Source organism: Carettochelys insculpta, chromosome 6 (assembly GCF_033958435.1).
Source record: "Carettochelys insculpta isolate YL-2023 chromosome 6, ASM3395843v1, whole genome shotgun sequence".
Lineage (NCBI taxonomy): Eukaryota > Metazoa > Chordata > Testudines > Carettochelyidae > Carettochelys > Carettochelys insculpta.
This window is the reverse complement of record NC_134142.1, coordinates 23,455,068-23,476,625: the sequence shown is the minus strand read 5'-3', so window position 1 is coordinate 23,476,625 and position 21,558 is coordinate 23,455,068. Positions and strand designations below refer to the sequence as shown.

The following is a 21,558-nucleotide window of genomic DNA, read 5'->3' as shown; positions in this document are numbered from 1 at the left end:
AATAACAGTCCTCTGGTCCAGTCTCAACTGAAGTTCATACTCAGTGAACAGGTTTGCTATCTGTTGCATTGACAATTGAGAAGAAGCTCATCTCCAAGAACATTATTCCAGGAAATCATTGAGCTGTTACTTCTCTAGAGCCCACCATCAGTTCTCTCATTATTGGGAGCATCTCCAACAGGATACTCTGAGCTTGTTGAATGTGCTACTTGAATGGGCTAATACTCCTGTCTTGCTGGTTGTTCAGTCATGGAAGGTACCTGCCCTGTGGAGCATCATAGAGAGACTGCTTTGTGGGTGAGAGCATCATGAGAGCTGGATGATAAGATTACACAGCTCTCCATTCAGGCAATGTGTGCATAGGAGGTGCTGTAGTTTTATGTAGGGGAATGCGATCACCAGGAAGGCTGCTGCTGTTATTGCCCTGAGTTGATGTCCAGAGAAGAAGGGATTATTCCAGGTTCAGCTCACCTTGAGTAATAGGCAGATTGTCTGTAGTTCTCCTGTTCCATGACAAAATGAGTTAACTGTTGCTATTGACTGAGTGCTTTGTGTTCTGTGGCGAACAACTCGTGTAATGAATTGATGGGGAAGCGGTGCTTTGTAGTCTGTGCAGAAGTGAACTCCACGTAGCTTTAAAACTTAGGATAACAGTATTCCAGTGGAAATACAGATGCAAGAAACCCAAATCGGTTGTAAGTTCATGCTGAGATGAAATTCTACTTTGGCTACCATATTTACCTCTCATGCATTTAAACTTCTGACTTTGACAAGTTGTCAGACTGAAAATAACTACAGCAGGAATCAAGTGTGGTGGTTTTTTTTTTTAAGCAATTTTACACTTGACAATATTAGAAATACAAAAGGAGAATAGGCATTGTTTTGGTACAGGAAAGTGTCAGTTGTATTTTCAGGTATGTATATTTGTGTAAAAACGTATTGTAAATTGGAGAGCCATTTCAGTACAGATAATTCAGAAAGCATTGAAAAGTTTGCAGTAATGTTTCTAGGTAGCTTAATTCTTGTTATACTCATAAAATTAGCTTACTTATAGATATTCTATCCTTAATTGAGGGTTCTCCCCTGTAATCAAACATATTATAATGTTCTATGTAGATGGCACTGCCTGATGGAAGTGCTGTCTATCTATAGCTTAAAGCTAAATGGTCTGGTTTTATGTTTTTGTGGTACGTGGATGAGGTAGAGTGGGAAACTGGGAGGAAATGAAGTTCTACCCCTGTGTGCTGGAGGGCCTGGCAGTGTTCAAATTTTTTTGATTTCTGTGTACAGGTACTGCAGCTGATGAGAGTGGCTGCTAGATGTGCAAAGGCACTGACTCAGGCTGCAGGGCTAAAAGTAGCAATGTAGACGTTCAGGGTCTGGTGGACTCAGTAACTCATCCTTCTGCAATTTTATAGTCTTGCAGACTGAGCCCTGTGATCCCAAAACAGTTAACCCAGACAAGCCATGGCAATACCACGTCACTTTTCATTACAGTATAGATGTGACATAACTTAAAGACAAGACAGGCGAAGACCAGAGGGGGAGGGAGGGAAAGCTCTGACATGTAAGCTCTATGGACATGCCTGTTTATAAAAAAAAAAAAAAAAAAAAGTGGGGGGGCGGGGGGATGGGAATGGACAGTTCCTAACAGATTAGGCAATATAAGTGACAATCATATTCCACATCAGAGGAAATACTGTGGTATAGTCAAAACTGGCTACCCGGAAAGAGCAATCATGGAAGTAGGTGTAATATAGTCTAAGCTGATTTTGAATTTTATTCTCTTTCTGGCAAACTCAAATTTGCCTGTAACCTAACTCTGTTCTTAGACTATTCTGTTTTAACATAAGCTCAACTACATTGAAATGTATGTTTGTTGTTTTTTTTTTTTAAACAGGTGTCTAACAAAAAAACAAACAGCGCACCTCCCACAGCACAGTTATCTAAAATCAAAGTACCTGCTCCACAGACTGTACTGAAGAAGGAAAAACGGCAGAGTTCTTCAAGGTTTAATGTTAGCAATAACAGAGAACTCCAAAAACTGCCAGCTTTAAAAGGTATTGTTTGTTTCCCCCCTCCCCTCTTTTTGTGATGTTAAAGTTTGGAATTCTTAGGGGTAAGTTAATAGTAGACACACTCCAATTTTCAAAAGTTGACTTTCCTTGATAAAAATGCCTTCTAGTGCAACTGAAATGAAGATTTCATGATGTGCCCCCTCCCCTGCCAAAAAAGTCACACACTTGGGCACAGTTTGACCAAGTGATGGTGTAGGGGATATTTACTTCTTCCCATGGAATAGTAATTGGGTTTTGAGTAGAAGAATAACCAAGAATGAGACGCTTAGATTTCACACATCAATACCCCCAGGCAGGCCATGCAGTTGTCCATCCTTCCTTCATCACTCCCACTCCTTTTGCAGCAATTTTGTCTGTATCCTTTGTCTGAATGTAAATAAGTTTCTCCCTTCTAATTACTTAACAAAGTACTTAATTCTGAATGAAGTCTTAGGTTTTGTGTAATTTGGAAACCACACTGACCAGCTTTGGTGAAGGGAGAAAATTTCTAACTTATTACTGCTGTCATTGTTACTTGTTTCTTGCTAATGGTCCATTTTGTGCAAAATCTTTAGTGATACCAGCATTGTTAAAGCAGAAGAATTTCACAAACGTGGACTATAGGATGGTTAGATGAGCTGATCTGCTGATATAAAAGTGACCAGAGATTCCTTTAGTTGTACTAGGGTGAGTTTGGAAGCAGGGTTCATATAATTTTTTGGTATCCATAAAAGATGGAAGTGAAAGCCGTAGAGCGACCTGTGTTTTAACAGTGTTGTAGGTAGTTTGGAAGTGGCCGAGATAAACTTTTCCTTAAAGTCTCCATTTCTCTGCTGAAACTTATTAGAGTCCTTTGAAAAAGGAGAAATTGTTCGTGTTTAAGCCAGTGCTAACTCTTCTGCTAATGTGACATTTCCTGCAAAAATAGGGAGCTTAGGTTCTACTGTCCTGTTTTTTGTTCAGATGATTATGATGATAAATGGAAGAAGAGAGGTATTTTGCAGCAACTGATTACTATGCTAATGCAGTGCACATCTCTAAATAAAATATTTCTTTCAAAGGGGTTTTAACTGCTTTCTTCATAGATTTCTTCAGTTTATATTATAGAACCTATAAATAAGTGCTTTGTGAGGTGGTGAATTTAGTCCTTATATTTGCAGCATTGGAGACTGGTTGCTTTTCTTTATCCAAAGAAGAGCACTGTTAGTGCACGCTTCTCCATACAACCCTACCACTGTAATGAAACCTATTTTGCACTGATGTCTGTGGGCAAAAATAATTTGTGTATTGTGAAAGTAACCGGTTGTGATAGACACTGCACAAAAATGTAACTGAAAGATATTCATTGCTCAAAGTTTTCAATCAACAAATTCTACAAGAGAACGTGTAGGGAGTAATTAAGTGTTCAGGTCTATTCAGACCTGGGCTTCAGTGATTAACATTGACAGCCTGGTTTAGAGTTTAATGTGAGAAACAGGCAATGACTTTTTTTTTTCACCTTGATAAGCATCAAAGAGGTCAGATTGTATCCTGTTACCAGCCCTCTAACAAATTCTTGGGCTAACTACTGATATGTATTTGTTGGAAACATAAATGGATTATTCTTTCAGGGTTATATGCAGTCTCTAACAAACCATTCTACAAGTAAGTCTTGTTTCTCAACAGGCGTGTGTGCTAATGTCTCTTTTTTTTTTTTTTCAGAAAAGTTTTCTTAAAATGAAACACAGAATGTGCAGGATTTTTTTTTTTTTTTTTCAATTTAATGCGTGAAAAGCCGTCTTGATTTTTCAGTATAAGTATTCCAACAGAATACTACTTAGTGTAGTAATGTCAGCATAGTGAATGTTGTATTCTAAAATCCTTTTGATTTTGAGAATCCATCCATTTAATCTCACTAGCTAAATTAGATGCACTTAAAAAGGAGTTTGCTATAAAAAGAAAACACTAAACATCTTGGATGATTAAGTATAAAATAGTGTTTCAGCACTGAAGTTCACTCAGTTCTGTGTGGTTTGGGTTTTTTTTTTTTTAAGTGGTATTGAATCCTAGTTTCAAAAAAACCTAGAACTTAACTAAATGTTAAACTGGTGGTGGGGGTGGAGGGAGGAACATTTGCCCTTAATGTTTTTACAGTATCTTGTATCCCATTGCATGTTAAGATTTGCATTATATGGTATATACATAAACTCGTAGGACTGGAAGGGAATTCAAGAGGTTATCTAGTCCAATTCCCTGCATTCATGGCGAGATTAATTTATTATAGACTATCCCTGATGGGCTCCTGGCGATTTTTGAGAGCAGGTTAGACGATGACAAAGATTCCAAAACTCCCCTAGACAAATTATTCTAATGCTTAACCAGTTTGGCCGTTAAGAAAAACTTCATGTCCAACCTAAACTGCCTTTGCTGCCCATTGTTTATTGTCCTATCCTCCAGAGGTTAAGGAGGATAATATTTCCTCACTCTTCTTCTTTATAACCTTTTTATGTACTTATTTCATCTTTTCTTCCCCCCCCCGCCCGACTAAACAAACCAGATATTTCAATCTTTCCTCATAGGTCACGTTTTCTAGACCTCTTAGTCATGGTTTTTATTTTATTTTGGTAACTCTCCTTTTGACTTTCTCCGATTTGTCCACTTTTTTTTGGTTCCCCAAGAAAGGCGATTCCAGGAATCGGGCACATCACTCTGTGCTAATTAGAGTAGAGCAAAAGAATTTCTTGTCTTGCTTACAACACACTCCTGCTAATACAATCATTAGGACTTCCTCTGCTCGTTCCTTGGTTCTTGTCACAAAGACAAAGCAGAAGGACAGAGTTCAAAGTGCAGGAAATTCAATGTTTTTTAGAGGTTACCACACAAGCATAATCCCACAGCTCTGTAATCAAGTAGAGCTTTCCTTTTCCCCCTTCCTCTCTCATAGTAGGCTTAATTATACACATAGTGCATGCCCCTCTGACTCCTTACAAATTTATGGTCATATTTTGTTTTTGAGGGTTGTGTGCCTCGGGCCTTTGGTACCTTTTTTTTTTTTTTTTTTTTTTTTTTTTTTTTTAAAAAAATGGGAAGGGTAGGGAGTGAGGTTGTATTTTGGCCAGGGTTACTGCTTCTTTGGCTATTAATGTTTTATACCGCCCCTTCATCCGTTCTACCCTTCTCCAGTGGTTGGTTGGTTGTGACTTGGAAGAGGTGTTGGATGGCCTTCACGTTTTCATGCATATTATTAAACTCCCAGCATACCTAGCAACACTTTAATACTCTTCTTTTTCCTCATTGTTCTGTAAACCCTGTTCTAGCTGTGGGCAGATGCAATATCTTCATTCTTTATTCAAAAGTCAAATGGGCAAATAAAACCCAAAATTCTATGAAAGGCCAATAAACAGGCCTAAATACTATACAATACTATTGCCCTGACTAGCAATTATGTTTGCTTTTTAGCAACATTGTTTCACTGACTCCTAATTTATGATCCACTGTGACTCTCAGAACTCCTTCCACAGTACTCCTTCCTAGGTAGTAATTTCCCATTTTGCATTTGTGCAACTGATTGTTCCTTCTTAAGTGCGTACTTTGCATTTGTTCTTATTTAAATATTATCAGTTTCTTCAGTTTGTCCAGTTCATTTTAAAGTTAATCATATTCTTCAAAACACTTGCAACCACCTCCCACTGTGGTGATATCTGCAGGCCATTATCAAAATCATTGCTGAAGATACAGAACAGAACCTGACCCAGAGCTAATCCATGCAGCATCCCACTTAATATGCCCTTTTAATGGGACTGTGAGCTACTGATGAGTACTCTATGAAAATGCTTTTCCAACCAGTCCTGCACCCACCTGACTATTCTAGGATGTATATCATTGGACCGTGTTGACCTGAAGACATCTAAGTAATTTTTAATTTTGTTCTTTCTCTGTTTTAGTTTCTGGTCCTACCTCATTTTCACTAACATTAACTATGTTTAGAGGGACAAGTCCCTACTAGCCTTTTGGTGAAAACAGAAACAGAAAAGTTGTTTAAGACTTCTGCTGTGTCCATGTTTTCTGTCTGTTTTCCATTTGAGTAACAAGGGTATGCTGCCATTCGTCTTCCTCTTGTTCCTAATGTATGTTTGAATTACTTTACCACTTAAAATACATCTATCTACATAACAAAATAAAATTGACTTTTAATAAATTCAATTTTTTTTAACCTCTGTTAGGAATTCAAATTTAATTGACCAACTGTTCTGGATATTCAGTCTGCTGTTTCTACATGTTGACTTAGCAAGTCTCCATTGCCTTATCCAAGTTTGACTGCATGAGCAATGCATTGTGGGAACCTATCCAACAGCACCTTAGATCTGTTGCTTTCTGGAGATTTTGTAACAATGGGTTGGGGGAAGAATTGCTGCAGTTGCTCGTGGGTGTTTTGATATCAGTATCCCACAATTCAAAGCACGCCCTAGCGGTGCAAAAATGAACATGAGATCACACCACTTTCTCCACACTTTGCTAGCACAAACATGGATCCCTGGATGCTTCAACTCATTGCACAGATTACATATTTCCTGGAATGTCTTATGCTTTCTTTTTTCTTTCGACTGCCATGGGAGTAGGCTGAGGTGATGATTGAGGGTGGTGATGATTTCGAAAAGGAGGTCGCTCAACTGCAGTCTAAGAACTCTCAAATGCTGGCTGCCCTGCATGTATTGTTGACAGTGGAGTAGTGGTTTTGGACTTGTGAAACCAGCACACAGGGGTGGCACGATATTGTTTTGGAGTCCTGGGACCACAAGCAGTGGGTGCAGAACTTTTGCACGCACAAGTCCACTTCTGTGTAACTTTGTGATTTGCTGGCCCTGCCCTGAAGTGCAGTAACACAAGAATGAGGCTGGCTTTAACAGCTCAGAAGTGAGTGGCGATCGCTCTGTGGAAGTTTGCAACAACGGACAGTTACTAGTCAGTGGCAAATCAATTTGGGGTGGGCAGGTTTACAGTGGGGGCCACAGTGGTGCAGGTAGCCGGGACACTCTGCCTGTGTCTCCTGAGGAACACTATAGCCCTGGGATATGTACAGCCTATAGTGGATGGCTTTGCTGCATTGGGGTTTCCGAGCAGTGGTGGGGCAATAGAGGGCACGCACATCCCCCCTCATAGCCCTGCAACACCTTGCCTCTGAGTACATAAACAGAAAAGGGTACTCCTTGATGGTGTTGCAGGCGTTGGTAGATCACAAAGGTCATTTCACCAACATCAGCACGGATTGGGAAAGGTTCACAATGTGCTGATCTTCAGAAATTCTGGTCTGTACAGAAAGCTGCTGACTTTTAGTGTGTTTTAACGGTAGCCGTAAAACACGGTTGTGACTTCATATGTATTGATACACACACGGATAGGGAAATGACTTTCACCATCTCATAACCTTTCGCTTTATACCTTTTACCCTTAAAACAGTGAAAATGTTTGGAAGATCTTAGTATGTTGTGAATGACATGCTTTGTTCTTTGTGCAGTAGGCTCTAGCTGTAGAAAGATAGATACCAAGCAAAATATAAGGTAGATGCAAATAATTCTGATAAATTCAGAAGTTAGTTTAGGTTCAGCAACTAAAATATTAATGTTGATGTGTATTATCATTAACTCAGTTTATATCCTTTTTATTTACACTGCCTTATTAGAATTAAGAACCTTATCTTTGATGAAATAAAAAGAAATATGAAACTTGTAAATTATGTTGACAAAGGCTACATCTACACTACAAAATACATTTTTGAATAGAAGACACTTAGCTCGATTGTACCAAGTGACCATCCTCCCTGCAAATACCATTAGCTTGATTTAGGAAGCACTGATATCGGTATCATAACATCTTTGAAAGCAGCTGGGTGTAGCATCAAGTTCAACTTTAAAAGTTTGAATGAAGGCCTGTGGGGCAGTGCTGTGTCTTAAAATTTACTTTATTAGCCTCCAGAAGTGTCCTAAATGTATCCCACAAAGCTATGTAGTTATCTGCCATTATGACCATTTCCATCGCCGCTGCTCTCCAGGTGTGCAGGAAGTAGATCACAGGAAGCCCACAAATTTGAATTCTCACCAGCAACCCCTGGAAATACAAGGTGTGCCAAGATTCTAACATTTCTTACACACATCACATCAGTTGCCATCATATTGGTAGCCATGTCTTGCGATCATAGCACTCCTGATAGTGATCTGCCTAGTAGTTCTCAGGGTCACAAGAAAGCTCCAGCATGGAGCCATCAAGAGTTTCTGGATCTCCTTGCAGTTTGGGGAGATGAATCAGTGGCAAGCAGACTTCTGCATCTCTCTTGGAGACTAACTATTTGAGAGGATGTGACACAAGATGATCACCAGAGGTCACTCACGACACTCTATGCAAGGGTGGGTGAAGGAACTCCAGCAGGAGCATCACAAAGTCCAGGATGCCAACTGGTGGTCCAGGTCATCTCCAAAGACCCGCTGCTATTATAAACAGCTGCATGTGTTTCTTGGGTGTGGGGAATCTGACTACATTACCCACTCTTCATTTCGATACTTTGGGAGGCCCTGGTCTGGAGTCTGGGGTGAGCCAAGAGAAGGTGCGGGGCCAGAAGGAAGAGGCCAGTGGAAAGAAGGATGGGGCAACCAGCAAGGGCCCAAGGAAGCTGTTTCCAACAGCCCAGAACTGTTCAACATTAACCTGAAGCCAGTCCCCTCTATGCGGGTCTCCGAGCCCCTAGGGCCTACTTGTTCTGGTGAGGTTCCCCCCACCCCCCGAATGCTAGAAAGAGGTTGCACCTGGGTATAGGTATGGCTTTTCTATGGATCTGTGCTCGTCAGAACAGCATGTTAATGTTTCTTGGGATGGAACGTTCACCTTTCTTGAAGATCACCGTGAAGGCCTTATTCAGGCATTTATTTTTTGCATGAGATTTTTGGGCAGGCCTGACTTTATTGAAGCTTGTATGGTAGCACACCTTGCCATTCCATGCAATCAGATAGTGATCTGGTATTGTGGTACCACACAGCATTTTGACAAATTTTCCAGGTTTGTGCTCACACAGGATGAGCATCTCTTTTTTCACTAACTGTTGTTTTTAGGAGTGTGGTGTACTCTGTGGCAACCTAAAAAAAGCATGGGAATTTGAATTCTATTTCTTTGCAGCACTCCCTGCCCTTTTGTGTTTCCCTGGAGCGCATTGCCATACCATGTGGCAGGCAGGCATGCTGTCTCCCTTCCTCCATGCAGCTGTCAGGCACTCTGGGTCTTTTCCCCTCCCATTTCCTTTTCCCTCCTACATTTTCTTTCACTTTACAGGGATACTTCCTGAGCCAGATGTCCCAGTAGCTGGAATCAGACCCTTCTCCACCTTCTCCTTCACCATGCAGCTGCCAGGCTCTGCGAACCCTGCTACTGCAAACCTGCATGTCCAGCACAGGTGGGTTTGCCCTCTTGTATGTGGCCTCTTTTCCCCTAGTGAGGGCTGCTCCAGGGACCACCAAGAAATGTTTTTCCCCCAGCCCGGCAGCTGGCCTGAAAACTCCATCCCTTCCACACTATATTTCTTTTTGCTTTACAGGGATCCTTCCCCACCCAGCCATCCCTGCAGTTGGACTCAAACCCTTCCCCCTTGCCATGTGGCTGCCAGGCTCTGTGGAAACTGCTCCTTGTGGGGGATTACTCCAGGAACATCAGAAAAAAGTTTTTCCCCTGCTCAAGGACACCAGCCTGCTTCCCTTGTGCCCCGCTCCCCACATAAAGAGGTCAAGAGCTTATCATGTCCAGAACAAAATAGTCTATATAAATGATGGCTTGTGCAGTGTATGGTTTGAATCCCATCCTTAAGAAGCCTTAAGCTGCACTGCAACAAGAAAGTTTCACTGATGGTGTGGACAGAGACCCATTCATTCCAGGGGTAAGCGCTTTGTGAGAATTGTATCTGAATTTTGACCTTCACTTTTCAGCACCCAACCCCAGCATGGGAGACAGAGTGAGGAAGCGCAAAAAGTCCAAGCAGGCTCTGTCCTGCAACATCTGGAGCAGGCTCAGTCAGAAACCACTGACAGCAAAAAGGACACAACAGACACAGTAGCAGCAGAGTGTGCTTGAGTTCCAGAGAGAGTAATCAGTGCACCTGAGGGAGGACAAGCTCATAACATCTAGTGAGCAGCCAAAACAAGATCCTGCACTCCATGCTGGAGGTTCAGGGGGATTACCAACGCAGCACTGCGGGCTTTGCACACTGGTGCCTGGAGTCCCCTGAACATAGGTCACGCACCCCCTGTTGTCTTGGTCGCCGAACGTGGGGAGGGAGGTCAAGGACAGCCTGCCACTCTCACCCCAAGAGCCACTGCAAAAGGCTATTCCACCACCCTTGGCAACGCTGCTTTTCCCTGCTGCTTAACCATCTCCTCCTCCTCAATAAACGTATTCTTTTGAATAGTCTTTAACTCAAGAAAGTCAGTACACATAAGCCGGTCAGTAAACACTGCAGGGGAGTGGGCCATTCTGTTGTAGACCTGACAATTTGTGTCCTGGAGCATAAACAAATTTAAAAACAGATTAAAGCAAGAAATTTGAGTTGGAATACATATTTAAATATGGCACATTAACGTGGTTTGAATGGAGACATCAATTACGCATTACAAGGACTGCTTCCCTCTCTTTGATGCTCGTAATGATCTCGGGCAGCATAATTAACATCCCCTCACCTCTCATCTTCCCCCAGGTCAGCTTTTTTTTTTTTTTTGGTCATCTGTACTTGTAAATGTTTCCTGTGTTGGAAATGAGATTGATCTGAAGAAGGGGGTCTGTCCCACAAAAGCACATCCCCAAATCAATAATTTTCTTAGTCTTTAAAGTGCAACATTTCTGCTGTTTTTTGTTTTATTCTTTTGATCATGGTGTGACTTTTTTTTCTTGTATCTGTGAGTGGTAGGATGCACAACACATTGCGGGGACTCAGACAGGGGTGGAGAGGGCTGATAGCACATCTTCCCACCACCATGGCAAGGTCTGCAGAGGACTCATGGCAGAGAGACCCGAGTGGGGGTGGCAAGAGGGCCAATAGCATAGCTGCCTGACACTATGCAAAGGTGCGGAGAGGAGTTGCAGGAGTGGAGAGGGTCAATAGCACAGTTGCGTATCTTCCCACCCCCCAAATCCCTCTACGTTCATTCTTCTTCCTGCAACTTAACCCCCTCCCAACAAGTAAAAGCATCCTTTCTGTGAAAGCCATGGTCTGATTTATTGGTTCATATTTGGTGGAGTGCACAAATCATTTTGGGGAGAGTGTGTGTGTGTGTCGGGGGGTGGTATTACAACATAGAAATACAGTGCTATCGTGTCTGGCAGATCATTCATGAAGCTATGTTTCAAAGCCTCCCTGATTGCTGCTACCTCAGCAATGGTATTGGAGAATGGCTACGAATAAGCCCTGCTCCTGGCCTCAGCTTCAGAATTCTAGGCATTCATGAAATTCTCCTGCTTGGATTCACAAATGGTATGCAAAATTCAGCACGTGGTAATCGTGGTGGGGATGTTAATTTCAGAAAGGTTCAAACGAGCCAGTAGGCACCTGAACCTTCTGTTTGAACAGCCAAAGGTGCATTCCAACACCATTCTACACTTGTTGGGTCTGACGTTGAAGTTATCCTGAAGTTACCACATCACCAATCTTGGTTTTTCCAGTCTGGGAATAAAGTCCTATCCAGGAGCTTTCTGTACAGACCAGGATTTCTGAAGATGTACATGTTGTGAACCTTTCCCAACCATCATATATAGATGTTGGTGAAATGACCTTTGTGATCTACCAACGTCTGCAACACCATCAAGAAGTACCCTTTTCTGCTCATATATTCAGAGACCAGATGAGCCAGGGCCATGATGGGAATACAAGTGCCATATATTGCCCCACCGCAGTTAGGAAACCCCAACTTAGCAAAGCCATCCACCATGGCCTGTATATCTCCCAGGGTCACAGCGTACTCAGGTGATGCCGCCAGAGTGCCCTGGCTACCTACACCACGACGGCACCCACTAGAGATCTGCCCACCCTGAATTGATTTACCACTGACTGGTAACTGTCGGGTGTTACAAACTTCCACAGAGCAATTGCCACTTGCTTCTGAACTGTTAAAGCCAGTGTCGTTGTTTTGTTGCACTTCAGGACAGGGCCAGCAAATCACAAAGTTCCATAAAAGTGAACTTTTGTATGTGAAAGTTCTGCACCCTCTGCTGATCATCCTAGGCTTCCAAAATGTTGTGGTCCCACTACTCTGTGCTGGTCTCACGAGTCCAAAACTGCTGCTCCGTTGTCAGCAACGTATGCAGGGCAGCCTGCATTTGTGAGTTCTTAGACTGCAGTTGAACGATTTCCTCTTCAAAATCTTCATCATCCCGAACCATCATTTCCCTTTGTAGTTGAAAGCCTGAGAAGTTGCCATAATGGTTTGTGCAATTACTTGAAGCATTAAAAGATCCATGCTTGTGCTAGCACTGTGCTGGAGAAAATGGTGTGATTTCCTGTTAATTGTTGCTTGGTTAGTGGGCTCTCTGTATTCTGGGAGAGTGCTTTGCATTCTGGGATAGTGACATCAAACACCCAGAAGCAACTACAGCAATCCCTCCCTGCAACTTGTTGGTACAAAACCCCCAGAAAGCAACAGGGCTAAGGCACTATGGGATAGGTGCCCACAATGCATTGCTCACACAGTTGAACTTGGATAAGGCAATGGGGACGTAGTAACTCAATACAGAGAAACAGTGGTTCGAAGTTGCAGGTTTGAGGACACTTAAATTTGACTTTTAATAAATTCAGTTTTTATCTTCATTCTTATGCATCAGAATTTATCTCGTAGTGTAGATGTAGCCTTAGTCTCATTGTTTTGAGGTCACTAGGGGATCAAACTTATGTTTTCCCCAGCAGTCATTTCTTGCAGTCCATTCTTTTAAAATTAGTAATCTGTTGTTCTCCTTAGTGTAGTCTGCTGAGATCATACTTTTCCCATACGTAATCAGAGCAATGCATATAAATCTTGGGCCCCATGGGACAGCATTGTTGCAGTGCCGCCTTTTTGTTGACTGGCTAAGAAAGGAGAATAAAATGGCAAAGTTAAAAAGGGACATAAAGATCGTTTCTACACAGGCCACTTCATGGTAATACGTGGCCTGAAATATGCTAATGAGGCATGGATGCAAATTCCCCTGCCTCATTAGCATAACATCATGTGATTTGGAGTCCAGAAGACTGTTCTTCCAGACTCCAAAATGCCGTGTAGAAGCATGGCCCCGGGGGAGCTTCCGGAAGGAAGTCCTTCTTCTGGAGGCCCCTTCTTCCTGAAAATTTTTGGGAAGAAGGGGCCTCTGGAAGAAGGACTTCCTTCCGGAAGACCCCCGGGGGCCGCTCTTCTAAACAGCATTTTGGAGTCCGGAAGAACGGTCTTCCGGACTCCAAATCACGTGAGCGTATGCTAATGAGGCACAGGGAATTTGCATCCGCGCCTCATTAGCATACTTCGGGACGTGTATTGCCATGCCACTTTCGAAGAAAATGGCCTGTGTGGAAACAGCCAAAGTGAAATTGCTGTTAGAACTATGGCATTTTATAAACAAGATGTTTTAAAAATACATGCCCTTATTTTATTTTACCTTTTGTTCAAGTAATAACATTACTATCAGAGCGAATATTTTAAGGATTAATTTAAAATGTCAAAATAAATGACTTCTTTAAAAGGGCACTTTGTGAATCTTGAAACTTAATATTAAAATTCTGCACCATGGCATATCTGTTTTCTCTATTGTCCCTTAGTCTTGTTAAGGAATGCTATTGTATAGTGCCCGTTTGCAGCTCTATTATAGACTATGGAGATTCAGTTCAAATTCACAAGAGGATTTTTTTTTGATAGCACAGATAGATGGAAGTCCTTAAATCAGTGTGTGCCATCTAGTGGGATAAACAAGTTTAGTTGTACTGTGCTGAGAATAGGTTGCTATTGAAAGTATGCAGTATGGTCTGGTTTCCTACACTACTGAGGGAGTAGATAAGAATTCTTTACACCTTACCTTACTTTGATTAAAATTTTATACCTAGTCCAATACCGAGTTCTTTATCAAGGTCTTTGCCAAGTCTGTCTTCAGTGAATATTCTATATAAACTACAGATAATCACATGGATGTGTTCTAAACTGCCAAAATAAAAGGGTGTTTTTGATTTTCTTTGTTCTAAAGTGCTGCAGGATCTCTTGTCCATTGTGTATTATTCTTGTGTATGTGATATGGCATGTAATCTGTTTCTCTCATGATGATTTACTGGTTCAGAAAGGCTTTTTTTGTCAGCATGTGTCAAGATGGAAAGTTGTTTCATGTCTTTCAGGCTTTCCTAATATGTTATACCCTTTTAACAACAATCTTGTCTACACTGGGCCACAGTACACACTATAGTAGCAGAGCTCATCAGAATGTTGCTGTTTCACTGCCCTGTGTGGATGCTGCTGCCCTGAACTAAAAGCTATGTACTTGATACCTATTTCCCATAAGCAGCACTCACATGGAAGAATCAGATTGCAGCACTACAGTTCTGCAATTTACAACTCCGTAGTTCTTTCTGCAGTGCAGTGCTGACAAAACCTGTGGTGGCCAATACCAATAATAGGCTTAGAAAAGCCAATTGTGATTCAACTTTTATTTTCAAATAGTTTTTCCTAGAAGTGTACTTACCTCTCAGAATTGGATGTCTGGCTTTGAAAAAATGGATACAGCTTTCAGATAAAGGTCAGTATTAAGGTAGGATGAAGTGAGGTAGCAAGATGCAAGATTTGCCCGTGGACTTTGCTGTGAAGCCTACTTTTTATTAGTTTTTAGTCTGTGTAGGTAGACTAATTGTGGAGTGTTGAGCTGATGACTTTGCCATTTTCTTAATGTCAAATAATTGCATGTGAAATGACTGGAGCCTGTTTTCTCATTTTCGCTCTGCATGCTTATCAGCTCTGTCTCTAGCTTTAAGAGATCTGTCATTTGACTGATTTGTTACTTTGTATTTTAATAGCATAAATTTTATAAGCACATAACTGTGCATGTTGAAGGATTTTGGGTTTTTGAGCTGAATACAACTTTTAAGTATTTCTTTTTCGTCTGAGATTCTAGGTATATGCCAAAATCAAGCCCACTGAGGTGAAAAAAATTGCAAGTTAACAATTCTGGGATGGTGCCTCAACTTATCTTCCTGGTAGCAAGATGGGGATAGGAAAATATATAATGAGTTAAACCATCATTAAATGCCTTGGATTTATAAATGGCTGGATAGCAAATAAGGTAGTTAGGATAATTTTACAAAGGGTGAAAGCTACCTTTTGACAAAGATGCAGATACCGCTAAAAGTATGTGGAAAACTGAGACTGCCATTATGGCATTTAGCAACAATAAAATGTTCCTTGATAAACTGGATGATCTGAAAATGAATAAAGCAGAAAAACTTAAGGATTTCTGTTCTCTAAAGTATAGCAAGCTCGATTACATAAACAACATTAAAGATTAACAAAGTAGTTTCACTATGTGTAACTTTTTTAAAATAAGTACTTGTCAAGATACTTTCCCTCTTGTATGCCAACAGGCACATTCTCCTGTTTTGAAACAATGGATGAAAATTTTGGTTTTGCGGAGGTACAATTGACTAATACAGTGTCTCGATAACTGTTCTTCTTTTTCTAAAAGCAAACAGAAAACAAATCAGCACCAACAAAAAACACCCTACTTCCTCCAACTCCCCCTCCACATTTCAGTGAAGTATAAGTGAAATTGAGGCCACAAGTCATTTTATAAGCAGAGTTTGAGATGCAGGTTTTTTTCCTGGATCTGTCTTGTCTTTTCTAAGCAGTTGGCTCTTACCAATAAAGCACGCATTATCAGAGAGATGAGCAAAAAGTTCTTTAATATTCTGAGAAGATAAATCTGGGAGACAGATCATCTGATGAACAACTTAGATGCAGGACTTTGGTGCTCCAGTATTTGGCAGCCGCATCTTTGTGTGAAGTTTGATCATTGGGTACTCAAATGATGTTCAGTTGCAGGTAATAAAAATGCTTGTTGTTGAATTTGTTTAAAATATCAATCTTAAACCATGTTACACTGTACATTGTTTGTTTAAATAATGGTATTATAAAGGATTTACTGCTGTAAGGCAGTGATAGGTGTTAAATGGGGAAAAAATTATTGTAGCATGGACCAAGTAAATTTTAATCATAAACATTAGTAAATAGTTTCTGTGGGGAAAAACTGAAATGCCATCCTTTGTATTAACTTAGTATATAGTAGTAGTTCTAGTCTCAGCAATGAAATAATATTTGAACAAAAATCATGGGTGGAGAATGGTGCTGAAGGTATATCTTGCTCTCCTGTGCCAATACATTAAGCAGTAACAAATCTATCTTTTATTGAATGGAAGAATTACTGTGTCTGAGAAATCTTCATCACTGAATTATTATTCAGTTCTGCACTTTGATTTAAATGCCATCCATAGTGTATGTGTGTTAACTCTCCTGTTAAATAAATTTTACTAACAAAACCTTAAATGAGGTTATCTGGTGAGATTGTAAAACAGAAGAAAGGCAGATGAAAATCAGTGTTGCTAAATGCAAAGTAATGCACACTGGATTTGTTTTCCAATCTTATATAAAGTGAGAAGGACTAAATTAGCTGTTACTGCTCAGGAAAGATCTTGGAGTTCTTGTAGATAGTTCTCTGCAAACATGACTCAGTATGTAGAGTCAGTCAAAAAATTAATGACATTGGAAATCATTAAGAAAGCAATAGATACTAAAACAGAAAATACGTTGCATCTTTATAAATTCATGGTACAGTAGACTTCCCCCCCCATCCCTGAGTTATGTGAGGGATGCACTCCTGCACACTCTCAGGTAACTCAGATTTTGTGCAAGTCAGAGGTCGGGGGCGTGGAGCTGGGAGCCAGGCTGCTACCTGGTTCCCAGCTCCTCACCACTCTGGGAGCCAGGAAACTAACTTGTGCTGGTCAGTTTCCCAGCTCCTGCAATCCCAGGGGAGCACTCCCAGTGCATGGTTGGCCCATTATAAAAGCAGTTTCTCCACTCTTGATGTTCACACCTCCCCATGAGCTACTGGTAATAGGTCACATCCTCCCTGACTAAACTGACTTGATTTCTCCTCTCAATGTTTACAATTCCACATTAACTGCTGATAGCAGGCCACATCCACCCTGACTAAACAGACCTTCTCAGCTCTGGTCTTCCCCTTGACAGAGACTCCCTCTTTAAACCCTCCTCTGAAACCCCCCCAGTCATGCATCTGACAGAGCAGGTCTTTGCCCACAAAAGCTTGTGCTTCAAACTATCTGTTAGTCTATAAGGTGCCATGGGACTTCTTGTTGTCTTTTAACAGTGGAGCTGTTCTAGCAAGCAGTAGTCCAGCATTGCCAGTTATAGCTAGACACACAAGGGGTATCATATATCTTTGTCTTCCTTTAAAAAAGGAAGGGAGATGTCTGGGGATGATGGGAAAACTGAAGCTATAACATTAAATGAGGGACATACTGCATTTGAACAAACTTCACTCACTGGAGGCAAAAAGTTCCAACTTGTCTTACAGCCTTATTGCCAGTTTCCTCCATGTGGATTTATAGGTTAGAAACTAAATCTGAGATTGGTTTCTTGAGTATCAGAGTATTGATACCAGGTTCCCCCAAGAAGGAACAGAAACAAATAGGAATAAGGAGTCCTGTAACATGAGGACATTGCTCACAAGGTCAGAGTGGATTTTCAGTGGGTTGTAATAAGAATCCAAAAACTTCTAGGTGAATGCATTGCTGGATTCTGATCTCTACCTTAATTGAAGACATTTAAACTGTTCCTCTTTCCTGCAAATACTAGATGCAACTCAGACTTGTCCATGGAGCTCAACCACATGCTGCTTCCCCTTCCTCCAGCATATCTGCTCTGGGATATAGCAGCTCAGCACACGTGTGCATGCACGCACACAAACCCCGATCAGTTATCATCCTGATTTTTAAAGCCAATTATTGGTGCAGCAGGGACCTCTGTTCCCTCTCTACCCTTCCCTTTTCATCTTTTTATTTTGAGAAAAGAGAGGTCAGTTTGCTAAGCCTCCTCTCTTACACTATTCCCCAGGATGACCAGCTAAAGCACCTCGTAGCTGCCTCTTGCTCCATCTGTGAAAAAATCCACAGATGGGTAGTTCTGCCACAGTATCTCCAATCCACTGATCACTTTGTTAGAGGAAAAGTAGCAGTCTCAGCAGCTTGTTGGAGACTACTGGAAACATCCAAAACTTTCTCAGTCCTCTTGAGTACTCAAGACCTAGCAGGCAGGTCTATCCTCACCAGTTAGGTTGTTAAATTGTCCCCTTCCCTTCCATACACTTTGAACCTATCCAGCTCAGTGGAGAAAAGCTCCAGGATTTCCTCAAATAGGAAATAGGGGAGACCTCTTATTACTTTCCTGCAGAGGAAAATCTGTATTCCTTAAAGCAAGAGTTAAACTTCATTGCACTATGACACCCCCTCCTTATAACAACAAAAACTACTATGTGAGCCCAAGACCAGAGACTAAAACCTGACTGTGCCTAATCTCTCCAGCCCAGGCAGGGGAACCAAAGCCCAAGGGCTCAGCCACAGGTAGAGAGCTTGTAGGTTGAGCCCGTGACCAGGTCTAAAGCCTGTGGGGTTCTTATTCAGCCCCATGCAGTGGGGCTTCGGCTTCAGCTTCAGCTCTGGATCCCAGCAAGTCTAATTCAGCTTTGATAGCCCCTTTAAAATGGGATTCTAAGCCACATTTGGGGTCATCTGGATCTTAGCCGAGTTTTACAACAGGATACATAATGACCACTAACAAAGGCTGTACAAACTAAAATTTCATCGTGACCTGTTTATAGCTCTCTCTCTCTATTATTTACTGAAATTTAAGTAAATTATCTATATTCTAGTGCATTTATTTAATTATGTGGTATAAATGAGAGAGAAAGCAATTTTTCAGTAATAGCATGCTGTGACACTTTTTTCTATTTTTGTGTGGGGGTTTATAAAGAAGTAGTTTTTAGATGATGTGCAATTTGAGGTGAACAAGACAAATCAAACTCCTGAAAGGGATACAGTAGCCTGGAATTGTAGAGAGTTCTTCGCATTATCCAAACTGTTAATGAAGCTACAGAGAAATACGGGAGCCAGGACTGATCCGTATGGGGCCTCACTAGATATGCCCTTCCAATTTGACAGCAAACCACTGCTGACTACTCTTTGAGTATAGTTTTTCAAATAGTTGTGTACCCTCCTTCCAATAATTTCATCTAGACCATCTTTTTCTGACATCATGAGGAAATGTGGTGAAAGCCTTTCTAATATCAAGGTATGTCATGTCTATGCCTTCCCCTCCTTACTAAGTCAGTAACCCTATCATAAAAGGAAATTAAGTTGGTTTGGCATGATTTGTTCTTGAAAAATAATCAGTGCTTGAGTATTCTTTATAACCCTATTATCCATCAGGTTCTTACAAGTTGATTAATTTTTTTCTATTATCTTCCCAGGTTTGGAAGTTAGGCTGACTATTCTATAACTTCCTGGGTTCCCCTTCTTCCCCTTTTTAAAAATAGGTACTATATTTTCAATTCCCGGCTCTTTTGGGACCTTTCTCCTCTTCTGTTAGTTTCAACTTTGTTCTTTTCCTATTTTATCTTCTAAACCCCCCCCACCCATTTCCACTAGCAGTCACTGTTAGGTGTTCGGTTACCACCAACCACCTTGGTGACAATTGAAACACAGATGTGATAAAGCGCCTCTGCCATTTCCACATTTTCTGTTATTCTTCACTGAGCAATGGTCCTACCCTGTCTATGATCTTCATTCTATTCTAGTCGCTGTTTCCTTCTCACAGTCTAGATCATATGTCATGTTGCTCTCCAGATACGTGAATTTCTTTGTTCTCTAGTTCGATCCCGTCTACACCGATCTTCCTTCCTATTTCCTTATCTCCAAATACAAGTCTTCATTTTATTCATGTTCATAATCAGTCCATACTGCTTCCCTTCCTCCTTTAACACATGTACATTCTCGCTAGCTTCTCTTTACCTACCTTGATGATAACGGTATCATGCATGAACCTCAAGTTGTTAATTCTCATCCTGTGCACCAATATCCCTCCTTCCTCTTCCTTGATCTTGCCCATTGCTCTCTCTAGGGGCATGAAGAAGATGCTCCGCGGTATCAGATCTCCTTGTCTCATACTTCTACTCATTTTAAAAAAAACTTCCCAATCCTCCACACTTTCTTACTGCAGCCTCCTCATTGTTCTAAATATCTTTCAACAACCATATCAGTCTGCTATCCACTCCATGTGACTCCAACACCGCCCAACTTACTTTCTGATCTATACTGTCAAATGCCTTCTGAAAATCGATGAAGCAATTGTAGATGTTCTTGTTCTTTCATTGAGCTTTCTCCACTATCACTCTTAGTGCCAGTATCTGCTGTATGGTAGTTCTCCTGAATCCCGCTAGCTCATCCATTAGATGTTCTTCTATCTGCAATCTCAGTTTCTCTGTCAGTGTCATCATCATCAGGACCTTGCCTAGATGAATTGTTAGGGCAATTGTTCTGTAGTTCTTGCACTCCAGTGCACTTCCTTTCTTGTGTATTGTTTCTAGTACGGATCTTGTTCATTCCTTAGGTGCCTTCCCTTCTTTCCATGCTATATTACATAGTCAGAGTATTTCCTGAATGCATTCATCTCCAAGATGCATGTGTTTCTGCTTGTACCCTTACGCTCAATAGGAAGGAGTAGTGGGGTCCGACTCACTGCCGCGGCTTCTCCTAATGGTCACTCAGGGAATTAGCTCATTCATCAGTAAGGCACCCTAGTCTGGCTGGTGTCACCTGTTGTCTCCATGCTCTGGTCTTGGACCCGTGTTGTTCCGTAGAGGACAGTGCTGTAGCCAGACAAAGTCTCCCCCTTACAAGCCAGCTTGCTCGCTGCTCCCCCGCCCCCACTGAGGAGCACACAGGGCACGGAAACGGCTGCTGACAGCACAGTCTTTGATGCCCTCATTGAGGCCCAGATGTGCTAGCTTATCGTGACCCTGAGAAACAGAAAGTACAGATAGAAGGCTAACAGGCCAAACTGTCAACATGAGGGGGGGGGGGACCCTCAAGAAATCACCCCAGCTGGCATTGATGGATATGATGACCACACAACCATCCCAGAAGGGGAAGTGCCCCGCCCACACGAAAAGAATGTCCTGTACTCCTAAATTGCTTATCTCCTGTCTTACAAGTGCAAATTAAGTAAGAAATGCCCTTGTAACAAACTGTCGTCACAAAGACAGACCAGTATGATCTGGCACCTTAGATAAGAAAGAGAATACGTAACCCAAAAGGGGTATAAAAGATGGGTCCAGCAGAACTCTAACTTTGAGTGCATTCCACCAACTACCTGCTGGTCGGGTCAGGTGACTGCCTCCCGAGGTCCACAACTGGGGACGCCCA

At 41.5% G+C, this 21,558-nt stretch overlaps 1 protein-coding gene across 2 annotated transcripts in view; it reads left to right on the top strand.

Annotated features, from left to right (window-relative positions):
* The window catches only part of PPP2R5C (protein phosphatase 2 regulatory subunit B'gamma), a 151,790-nt gene that overhangs the window by 11,369 nt on the left and 118,863 nt on the right, over nucleotides 1-21,558 (top strand). For both annotated transcript variants that reach the window (XM_074996501.1, XM_074996502.1), the window contains exon 3: nucleotides 1,901-2,060. In XM_074996501.1, coding sequence (XP_074852602.1) covers nucleotides 1,901-2,060 — 160 coding nt within the window. The remainder of the gene's footprint in view (nucleotides 1-1,900; nucleotides 2,061-21,558) is intronic.